Source organism: Quercus robur, chromosome 5, assembly GCF_932294415.1.
Source record: "Quercus robur chromosome 5, dhQueRobu3.1, whole genome shotgun sequence".
NCBI lineage: Eukaryota > Viridiplantae > Streptophyta > Magnoliopsida > Fagales > Fagaceae > Quercus > Quercus robur.
Genome location: NC_065538.1, coordinates 11,406,312 through 11,418,450, shown reverse-complemented (window position 1 = coordinate 11,418,450; position 12,139 = coordinate 11,406,312). Strand labels below are relative to the sequence as shown.

The following is a 12,139-nucleotide window of genomic DNA, read 5'->3' as shown; positions in this document are numbered from 1 at the left end:
TATGCCATCGCTAAAGATCAAATTTCTTGTAGTCTCCATATTAACATTGAGCAAGTATCTTAAATAAGCACGCCTTGCCTACTCACTAGAATGTCCACCATCCTCAAACGAAGAACACCCCTCTACCCATCACCAAAAGCAGCAACAATTTCTTTTTTGGACAAGTTAAATAAGAAAAGAACATTGTATGCATACTTTAACTACATAAGGGCAAAGCAAAATGACAATACAATTGTTTATGTTCTTCCACAAAACCTTTAATAATATAAACAGATGTTTTCTCTTACACAGTACACTAATTAAATACAATTAGTCCTCCACGTAAATGAACAAAAAATCAACATAAATTGAAGTTCAATGGACAAAAGACATCTAAACTCCCAATCTCCTATGCTCTAATCATACATGTTAACCTTAATTTTGACCACCAAAATACAACGTGTGAACCAATTTTACCTTCAGTAATTAGTTCCATGAGCGACCACCCCTCCCACGATCTCGAAAACCCCCATGACCTGACTGATTAATATTCATTGAAACAATCAGTTTTAGTAATCAAGTACACACTGCATGCATGAAAACACCACAACCTTTCCTGTTTGGCCAATGCGGTGAACATACCTCAGGGGATCCTAGGAATTCATAATTTATCACATACTAGTCATAGAATTGTGCGATGCATGGGAAAAATTGACAATTTATTTTTTTTGTTAAGTGAAAAATGAAAATAGTAGGTAAGACTTATAAGTGTTAGTTTCAAACCATTTTTAAAATAATGTGATTATTTTCTAACAATGTATAGTTGATACAATATATTAGATTTTATAAATAAACTATCTATATTTGATTTTTGAAAGTTTTTTTTTTTTTTCAAAATTAACATAATACATTTTATATTCAATTATTATATAAGACTAGATATTTTGTAAATAATATAATATATGGTTGGAATTTGTTCTAGTACTCTTTACAAACAATTTATCATTTATATGTTTTGAATAACCTAAAGAGGAAGTACATTTAAGTAAATTCATTACTTATATTAGAAAAAAATAAAATAAAATTTTAATAACATAAGAAAAATGTAATTAATTTTATCAAGAACGTTCTTGATAAAATTAATTACATTTTATTTAATTAGTTTACATATATCTTCTGATTAAGTCATGCATCGCACAAGCATATTAATAATAAAAAGATAATTATACACATAAATTAGAGGGAATAATTAAAATAATTATGAATTCAATTAAACAATTCGTTAGGGTGTAGTTTTGGTGAATTACTTGTGACAAATTCTGTATTAAAAAGGTTTGTAACAAGCATGTTTAAGTTAAATGATATTCACTGTGAAGAGCTGCTTGAAGAATTGCACAGCTGCAAGTTTTGCTTTAGCAGAACTTGGATACACCTGAGTAAGGAATTAAGCCAAGTAGAGAGTTCTCCTGACTCTCATTAGATGTTTGCTTGAGCAAGATCTCAAGATACGTAATGTGACTCCTACTTGATAAATGACTTTTGCTGGTTTTTAATTTGCATACACCATGTAGCATAGCTTTTAACCTAGGAAGGCCATACCATAGAAAATCTAGAAAAGCCTTCCTTTCGGTGCAATATCAAGGAGATGAGTTTCCTTTTATTCTTGATCCTATATTGATGAACCATTGTGCAAGAACCTTCAATGGCGTAAGCTTAGTTGAAACCACAACTTCCCGGAGTTTTGATTTCATGCAAACAACATTCGTGGTGGAAATCATATAGAAGAAGCCTAAAGCAATGTTATGAATTCCGTTCCGTTCCGGCCCTTGTTCCACCTTGGACAAAATTCCAGGCCATTCCGCTGTGTTTCGGGCATTCCGAGGCATTTCGGTAAATTCCAGCCGAAACTAAAAATTCGGCCAGTATGGATTTTGGGATTTTTTTTTTTTTTCTTTACCTTCAACTTCATATCTGACATTCTGACAATCTGAGTTGCTGCCCTTCAGTACCATCTACCATTCCTTCTTAATCTCCATTTGGACCATAATTCTCTGTTTCTTCTTTCAAAACATTTTGCCGGCACAAAATCCACATCAAAAGAAAACTGAGGTGTTGATGGAAGGGCGTGCAGCTGAATTAACCGAGTGGAGAGAAAGACTGAGAATGCGGATAATGGACGGTTATGATTTTAAATGGTGGAGGGCATATTCTATGAAATCTTTTAAGGAAGCGTCTTGAATGTCTTTCTGTGGAACGTGAACCCAGCTGGTTATTAGTTTTTTATTTTGGAGTTATCATCTGGGTTGCTCATTTTACAACAGTTGGGCTGAACAAAAAAAAAAACGTTTGGGCTGCAGCACAGTCGGTCCAACTCAAAGATGTGCTATAGTCTCTTTCTTTTTCTTTTTCTTTTTTTTTTTTTTTTTTTTTTTTTTTTTTTTTTTTTTTTTTTTTATATGCTCTCAATTTGTTTTAAGAGTCCAAATACAGGTATTTGTACTATTCTGAAAATTTTTCTAATGGGTCCTTGTAGTACTTGTGGGAGTTCTTTGATGATGAATTTGATCCTTTTTTCACACATGATGATGAGGAGTAATATCATGTTATAAACTTTGTTGACTTATTATGGGCTTATGTAATGAGTAGTGACTTGTTATATAAATCTTCTTATTTTGTGACGTTATTATATTGATGTTTAAGACTTAAGACTAGATGATTTGTATTATTTGATATTTACTTCTTTGAATTAATAATTTTATGTTGTATAAGAATATATATATATATATATATTTATTTATTTAGGAACTCCAAAACACCCTAAAACTATACGCCGAAATAAGCTGATATCAAAATATTTTATTCTATTGGACAAACTGAAATGGAGTCCGAAACAGAATTAATAACATTAGTCTACAGATTTTGTAGCCAGAGGGTCATTTGCTTGATTAACAAAGTCTAGCGAAAAGGTTTGTAAGTCGGTCTCATAACAATTTCTTTTATAGAGGATTCCTTATGGGATAGGTCTACCCTCGGAGTTGTTTTTTTTTTTTTTTTTTAAGAACTCCTTCAGAAGCTTTCCACAACGTCACCAAATCCTTGTGTTCTTTATGATTTATTTTTACTTCTTTATTGATTGTGGTGATGCATGAGTATTTAATTTACCAATGTCAATTTTTTACAACTATTTGAATTGATGTTGCGTCTAAGTGAAATTCAAGTATGTTAATTAGAACAGTTAGGGGTCAAAACAAAATTTTCACAATTCACTCACATTATCTATGTTATTCTTAATAAATCATGTTATTTAATTTTCCTTTTTTCTTAATGATATGTTGTACAATTGAAACTAGTTTCCCATTTAAAGATATCATATGCCACAAAATGACTTACATGTTTTTTTACAAGCAGATGAGCATTACATATGGCTATTAAAAACTTCCTTCTAATTGTTTCAAAACAAAACTACAATAGAGATTGGAAAATTGTAAACAGAACACTTTGTTTCATAATAATAACCATTATTCATAACCAAATAGACACATAGGTGTCCATCATCACCTATTAAGTATAACTAATGACAAATACAGTTTGACAACCTTTCTAGCTTATAAAATGCAAAATTATAGCACCAGTACATTCGATTCTCAATCAAATTGAAGCATCGTTGTTGCCAATAAGGATTAATATAAAGAAAACAAGCTACACCAATAAAGAAAATAATGTATGATACGATAAAAGTTGTGGAGAAGACTAAAGGATCCACATCATACCATTTTCCGTGACTTGCATTTGAAGATTTTATTGGTGATGGAGGTGATTTATCAACCTTGGTGCAACTTTTCTCTAGTGGTGGTCCACAAAGAAATGGATTTCCTTCATAACTGCTATTTTCAAATGTTCCAAATTGTCCTTTCATGTCTGGAACTTTACTTGATAAGTTGTTGTAAGCCACATTAAAAACTGCTAGAAAGTGCAGATCAATCAATGTTGAAGGAATTTCTCCACTCAAATTGTTGTGAGAAAGGTCCAAACTCTCCAACTGAGTCAATTTTGAGAATGTATTTGGAATGGAACCTGTCAATTGATTGTAAGACAAGTTTAGTGCAAGAATTGGAGATAGTTGTCCTAACTCTGGAGGGATGCCACCTGTTAGTTTGTTGACTGACAAATCCAATCCAGACATGAGATCAAGAATGCCACCCTTGTAGAAGTAAGATCTATATTTCATTACAAACTCAATCCCAATTTGTGCAGCAACTTCTCGTTCTACCTCAAAATTTTCAAAATTCCTTTTGAGGATACTTCGATATGGGACAATTATATCTCTGAACTCCAAAAATGTGGAATTTGGTTCAGGAAGGGCATCAAAAGCATCTATCTTCTCAAATTTTAGGTCGTGAAAGCAATGCGGTATTGTTCCAGAAAAATTGTTCCTAGAAAGATCCATTATGGCAATATTCTTTAACCAACACAGCTTGTCCGAAATCATACCACTAAAATTGTTGCCACTCAACAACAATATTCTTAAATTTGAAAGCACGCCCACTTCATTAGGGATTCTACCAGAAAATTTATTATCTCTAATGTCCAATGTCACCAGATGAAATGAAAAATTGAAAGAAAGTTTCGGTAATGATCCAGTGAGTTTGTTGCCTTGTAAAAATAGATGTTGGATAGTATATAAATCAACGCAAGAAGGTGACCATTCAGTAAGCAAGTTATGAGAAAGGTCTATTAAAATATATGCATGCATTTCACATGGAATTGGACCTTCGAAAGAATTATTACTCATGTCTAGAGACCATAAGTACCGCAGATTTCCTACTAGCCATCTGGGAATTAAACCTGAAAAGCCGTTGTTGCTAATATCTAGGAGCCCCAGCTGACTACCAGTTGTTGGTACCATAGTTGGCAAAGTACCTGTTAACTGATTGTTTTTTAATTCCAAAATACGTAAGCTACTGTTAAAAAATCGGAATCCCTCTGAGAAAATTTCTCCATGAAATTTATTATAAGATAACTTCAAAACTACCAAGGAGGTGCAATTGGCAACCAATTTCATTGGCACCTCTCCTGAAAAATTATTATTGGACAAGTCCAATTTCTCCAAATTACTCATGTCACCAATTGAGGAGGGGAGAAAACCTTCAAAATGATTTTGAGATATATTTAGATATTGTAAGTTTGGAATCATCTTTCCAATATTTTCTTGCAGCTGCCCATTAAAGTTATTGTAAGAGAAATCCAACCAAGAGAGATTACTGCAGTGATCTATTGGCAAATGAAATTGACCCCCAAAATAATTATCCCGAAGATTTAGCAATTGCAATCTTGTATTATTTTTAATCAACCAAACGGGGAAGCTTCCCTTCAACCTATTGTGAGAGATATCAACCAATTCCAATTCTCGCTGGTAAAAGAGAAACTTTGGAATGTTGGAGGGTAACTTATTCAGATCACAGTTAGGCAACACTAGCACCTTTAACTGAAACGAAGGTTCCCAACTGGGATTTTCAGTTTCGATCTCAAATGTGTTGCTTTCACTCACAATTTTGTTACCGTCTCCAATCCGGTAGTTTTCACCTTTAAATCGAATCACTTTGAGCTTGGAGTGACTAGCAAATGAGCTGAATGAGAATAAACCCCCAAAGCGATTATAACTAAGATCAATGTACTCGAGGGATGTCAAGTTGGCTATCACAGATGAAGACAAATTTCCACTGAATTGGTTCTTAGATAGGTCTAATAACCTAAGAGATGTCAAATGACTTAGGCATGGAGGGAGGATCCATTCAAAGAGATTGTCAGAAAGATCTAACTCTTCAAGTTTCTTCAGCATACCCAAATCTGTCAAAAGCTGTAATATTAATAGTGTCCATCCTAATTATTTGCCAATGTAAAAATCAACAAGACAATTAGTTTACTGGCCAGAATAGTAATTGAAAAGAATATGTTTGGACCCCTTGGATTATAAACCAGTAGATTAAACTATTTAAGCCAATTAACAAAATCATGTAAACAAGATTATCATAGGTTAATCACCCCAAGCAAGCATGTCACCATATGTAAAAAGTAATTCATGATAAATTCAGCAATATGGTGACGAAGTGAAAAACCAGTGGAGAACCTTGAAAGATAAAAATGCTACAGGGGTTGCGTAAAACCTTGGAGATTTTATATTTGTAATCCGCATCATGTTAGTAGCAACACAGCAAATGATAATTATCTTAGGTCTTTCGACTCACGGGTTGATGATTTCTTAGTTTAGGTTTTCTCTTTTGTAGCACATGTCACTAAGTATCTTATATATTTTTGCGTGCGTGTAAGGGCATGAAAAACAAGGTAGCACTAACTCAACTAAAACATGTCAAAATCTGTGTTTCAAGATTTTCAATCGATCGAGTTGCTATCAAGGAAGTTTCGAGAATATTCTTTTGATCAGTCAAGCTACAATCAAATGGCTATCAAAGACACTTGTTTGATTGATCAATCATTAATCAAACAAGTGTCTTTTTTGGACTACATTTTGGACTTGTAATTTTGAACTCTTGGTGACACATTACATATTCAAACAAGATTACATTGTCATGGAATGTGCCAAGAAAACCTAACATGAATAATTATATTTCAGTCATTCTTCTTCACTTGTTTTTAGTTTTTACACTCCTAATCTATGTCAGATACAGGTAACATTAACAAAGTATAAATGCCAGATTTCATAGTAGGTTCTTACCTTTAGCATGTAAATTCCCATGGAGTATATTTTGAGATAATGATATAGCTTTGAGAGAAGATAGTGTCCCAATATACGGAGAAAGAATTCCAGTGAACATATTACCACTCATATCTAAAATCTCCAAACATTTGAAATTTGTCATATCTGCCAAGAGAATTAAAAAGAGATAGAGTAAAGAGTAAATCTTTAAAATGGCATACTTGTGGATACTAAAAGACATTCCTTCTCATAGGTAAATTATTATAGCCGTTAAAAAATGTATGATGGAATTTTACCCTTGAATGGTAGGCTTCCATTGAGTCGATTCTCTCGCACAATGAGTACCTCCAAATTTCTTAGATTACTCAGTTCTAAATCATAGGTGAAGAGAATTACATTAGTCATATTGAAAGATAAATTAGGATTTAAAAAATTCTTTGTAGTAAAGTACTCTAAAAACTCTAGAGGATCTTAATTAGGCTTAATTGTTAATGTGGTGGGTGATTATTAGTAAGTAAAAATATGATGTAAGTGATGGGTCCGTATGCAAATTAATAAGAATTTACTACCTCATTAGTTTGTAAAAATGTTGTAGAAAAGTTTGTGGTTATAGTAGTACTCTTAAAAGAATCAATGATATTGTTAGGGGGGGAGTGTAATTTTATAGAACAAAATTACAAAAATTGGTACCTATGTATATATTAATATTTTAAAAAAAAAAAAAAAAAAAAAAAAAAAAAAACAATTAAGGGGGGCCATCCATGATATCCTCCAGCAATTTAACCAATCTGGAAAATCAAACCTATCAGTAAAATGACCACATCAAATCTCATATGATGAGATCTTGAAGAAATTAGAATATACAAGAACAAAATAGAAATGGGGCCTACTTGTTATATTTCTGGTTTTCAGAAACAATCTCAACGTGCTGGCGTATAGCATGGTTAGCTTTCAAATCTTGAGATCCTATTATCACCTATGCAAAGTCCAAGATAAGAGCCAATCACATAACATAATCGCACATTACAAACAGATACACATACCACAAAAGCAGGAACTTTCAAAAAGGGCATATGCCCTCCAGAACTCTGGCAATTACAAACCAAGCCATTAAACCTGGGAAATTACCCTCAGTTTCAAGAAAAAGGAAAGAGGGGGGAGGAGTAGGGGAAAATTCAGAAAAAACAAGCTGCCTCAAAACAAGTAAAATGACATATGAGTTATGACTGGCAACTACACACATCAAAAGTATAAAATAAAAACGAAACACAGAAAAGAATATATTCTAACAGAAGAAATCCCACAACTGCAGTCGGCAGTAGCAAAATTAAGTTAGAACACCTTACTTTGTACAGGTTGTAAAGAAACTGTCTAGCAAGTTGTTCAACCTCTTTAGGCCAGGTAGCACTCCAGTACAAAGTTTGACGATCTGGGCTAATCTGCATTGAACAAAACATTAGGAGGGAAGTAAAGGGCCCATCGCATTGCCATCAGTGAAACTTAACAGTGGATTAGCTGGCATCTTCAAAATACCACATTTGTACTACTTGCAACTGGGCATAAACATTATGAAGTGATCATTAAAGCAATCAGTATTCCAAGACCAGGGTCAATCCTAGAATGAAGCATTTATTAAATCTAAACAATTATAAAATTAAATAAAATTTATAAAAAAAATAAAAATAAAAATAAAAAAAAACCCATGGACATTATTTTATTGGCCTCAACCAAGTATCCCATAATTGTTTGTTAAAAACAAGTCCAATCACTAGTTGGACTCAAGTCAAAGCACAAATTTTAACAAAAAAAAACCTAATTTAAACTCATATCTAAAAATCGTACAAAATCAATATGATTCATACAATACATATATATGTATCATCAGATTCATAAGCATGGTCGATACACACCTATAATACCTATTATTCATATTATACGTATTGCACAATACTAACAAGTATGTGCATGTATATAATTAAATGTTGGTAACTTTAGTCTTTAAAGCCAATAGCTTTTCAAGTGAACAAGAGCATATGGCTAATATTATGAATAGGCAACAAAATTAAGCAAAATACTGGAGGGTAAGCAATGTTTAGAGATTTCCCCTTGTTAGTGAAAATTTGAAAATTCAACCAATGACTTACACAATACACTCTCTTAGGTAGGTTTCAGTAATAAAAATATTGGATTTTGAATATGTTTGATGGCTGTTAGGTGTTAAAACAGTGGGTTGAACAAGAAATAAGATAAACACTACACAACGACATAGTAGGCAACCATACCTACACTGTCTGAAACAATCACAAGGCAATCACACCCTCAACACTCCTTAAACCTTAAAAGAAGCTTCTGGAATTTTATTAGAATCAATCTCACTATTGGGTCCGTTTGGATTGAGCTTATTTTTGCTGAAACTGAAAACACTGTAGCAAAATAATTTTTAAATATGTGAATAGTATCGTAGAACCCATTTTTAATGAAAAAGTTGCTGAAAAGTGGAATTTGTGGGTCCGTGAACATTGCATGAGTGAACTGTTCACGGTTAACTTGGTCAAATAGTGCGGCTGGAACCAAAAAAAAAAAATCAGAAAACGCAGCCCAGGATTCAGCGGAAAATGCTGAATCCAAACGGGCACTATGAATGTTATTGACTAAAATAAGGGAAATTCTAAATCCAAAATCTTTTCCTAAAACACTAGGACTCCTAAAAAAACACTTGACTACTAATAACTAGAAAAGGTACTTCAGAACTTCTAAACCAAATACGAAAATAACTCAAAACACAAAATAAGACTCCCAGGCCTTTGGTAGAGACAAGAACAGCCATTCTAGGAAAAATGGAATTTAATAGATTGCCCTTATTCTACACCAACAAGCAAGCCATAGTCCCAAATTATTTGGGATTGACTATGGATTCTCAACAAATTAGTCAAAGTAGGCCACATGTATTCTTTTATGAGATTTATTCCAGTAAAAATTAATTAAAACTAAACCAGTAGCTTTCTATCCTAAAGAAACTTTATACTAAAACTCAATAATAATTAAAATAGCCTATGGAATGTTCCAAGAAGGCCCCACATCAAAACGAGACCACAAATCTATCTTTTTTTTGTTTAATCTTGCTTTTCCTCAATCTCTTTATTGTCTACATCATATCTTCCCTTTGGTAGGGAAGTAAGCAAGAGGCTTCAATAATGATATGGCCTTCGAAAACTCCAAAAAAAAAAAAAATAAATAAAATAATACAAAAAATAATCTAATAAGTTCTTGTCACAAGCTTAAGTTCTATTGGACAAGACCTGCAATTAAGAATTAGAAGTCAAATTGGGATTCCAAACCAACAATTAGAACTTCCACACTGTTCAAGAACTCAGTTCAGCCAAGCTATTTCAGATCAGACATCTGCTAATCTGCCCTTCTTTTCTAACAGATCTAACCCATAAATGAAAGCAGGAGACAGAAAGGCATGAGGAAGAGGAAATATGAGAGCTAGGGGAAACAATCATCTGTCAGAAATTATTTTTGTAACAGAGATAAAAGTACAGTAATGATCATGACATAAGTTACAAACAGCAAGGCACAATTCAAACCTGAGAAACAAGCTTTCGAATCTGAGGCTCAAAACCCATATCTAACACCCGATCTGCCTCATTCAACACAAGATATGTAACCCTTCGCAAGTTTGTACGATGCGAATCCAACATATCAATCAACCTCCCAGGTGTCGCAACCACAATTTCAACGCCTGGTCCAACATATCATTCTGCCTTCGGGCCGCCACTAGCAGTAACAGAACTTGCAACATTTCGTGATGGCAAGTTAGCATCGTCAGTCCTTTCATCTTCAGAACTAGAATCATCATCGAGCTGCTTTTTCATTGATGAATAAAGAGGACGCCTCTTGAATTTCTTCTTAGCATCATCTTGAGGTTTCTTCTCTAAAATGGCTGTCTCAGAGTTCATGGCTGCTGCTGTTATGAAACCCAGCTGCCGCCGCCGCCGCCGCCGCCGCCACCATGACCGGAGGGGCGGAAGCCAGAAAGGTACCTATACACAACAGAGAGTGAATTTTGTGGCAATTCACAAGTGAAGTGACAAACAATTTATACGCCCAGCTCGTACAAAAATTTCTCCTCGTCATAAGAGCAAAAGTCTTCCCATAGCTAAAAGTTGTGTGTAATTTTGACTAAAATTTTGTCATAGTTATTGTTTTATTCTTCATTTATGTTTTTTTTTTTTTCAAAAATAATTTTAAACGTTTTATTTATACAATGATGCTCTATAAAGTGGACAGAAACCAACATGGATAAATATTGAATGCAAATTTTCTATATCACTTTATGTTTCACCAATTACTACTTTTCATATGTATAATCGCTTTTTATTTTAAATTTCAGTTATTTTATAAAGAAAGTAAAATCAAAACATAGCAAATAGTGATTAGTGAAACATAGAGTAATACACAAAAAATTGCGTAAAGGATTTGTATTCATAAATTTTTACTTTTCACAAAATTTGTGTATTCATGTGGCATAAGAAATTTTAAAATTAATAAACATCAAAGTTAATATTTAATATTTTTAAAGAAATAAAAAAGGATAATAAAATAAATGGTTTTGATGAACAGATATTAATAGAATAAATTAGTAACTATTACCCAAAAAGAAAGTATTTAGGTTGAATTTTATAAGAGATATTAAAAGAAAATTAAATAAATAAAAGAAGAAGCAAAATTTAAAACTAATTCTAACTTTTCTTAAAATACATATGTGAAAACTCAAAATTTTAAAAATTTTCTTTCGAAAGATTTTTTTTTTCTTTTTTTTTTTCAGTTATCGAAAGAGAGTAAAAAAGTAAACTAATTTTTTTTCTTTTTTCTTCTCTTTTTTTTTTTGAGTAATTAAATCATGTAAGATTAAATTAATTAGTTTAGAGCTAATACTCTTGACTCTCGTGGGTTAAAGCAAACCAATATTAAAAAAATTCTAATTGAATTAAAAATTCTTTAATTTGATTTTTAATTATTAATATTCAATAAATAAATATGCATAGTCGAATTTTGGATAATGAATGGTTTTGAATCTCTTGAACAAAAAAAATAACCTCTACTATTAATATTACATCATTTTAGTATTTTACTTTAAGCTAGGATTCAAAAGGCTTTCAGATCTCGTCAATGTGAGTCAGTATTTTACTTTAAGCTAGGATTCAAAAGGCTTTTAGATCTCGTCGATGTGAGTGGTACAGTGCAAAAGCTGGTTTGAAAGAGGATAGTAAATTAATCCCAGTCCAGCCCACCAACATAAACATAATAGTAGTAACTATTGTGGGCTTGGCTGGGCCATTTGATAAAGGTAATGGTCAGCAATTGTATCCTAAGGTCATTGAAAACAATGAAGCAGAGAGCTTATTGTTATTATCATTTTCTGTTGTTATCTTTTAGTTG

At 32.5% G+C, this 12,139-nt stretch overlaps 2 protein-coding genes across 2 annotated transcripts; both read right to left on the bottom strand.

Moving 5' to 3' along the window:
* Positions 1-3,533: 3,533 nt before the first annotated feature.
* LOC126729007 (receptor-like protein 13) lies at positions 3,534-5,821 on the bottom strand. The gene has a single exon (XM_050434773.1). The coding sequence runs from the start codon at positions 5,816-5,818 to the stop codon at positions 3,551-3,553; it is 2,268 nt and encodes a 755-aa protein (XP_050290730.1). The 5' UTR covers positions 5,819-5,821; the 3' UTR covers positions 3,534-3,550.
* Positions 5,822-7,439: 1,618 nt separating this feature from the next.
* On the bottom strand, positions 7,440-10,949 carry LOC126727792 (DEAD-box ATP-dependent RNA helicase 20-like). The gene is made up of 4 exons (XM_050433707.1): positions 10,285-10,949; positions 8,041-8,133; positions 7,585-7,670; positions 7,440-7,482 (listed from the first exon to the last, which is right to left on the bottom strand). Exons 1-4 carry the CDS (start codon positions 10,396-10,398, stop codon positions 7,440-7,442), a joined length of 336 nt encoding a protein of 111 aa, XP_050289664.1. The 5' UTR covers positions 10,399-10,949.
* Positions 10,950-12,139: the final 1,190 nt, after the last annotated feature.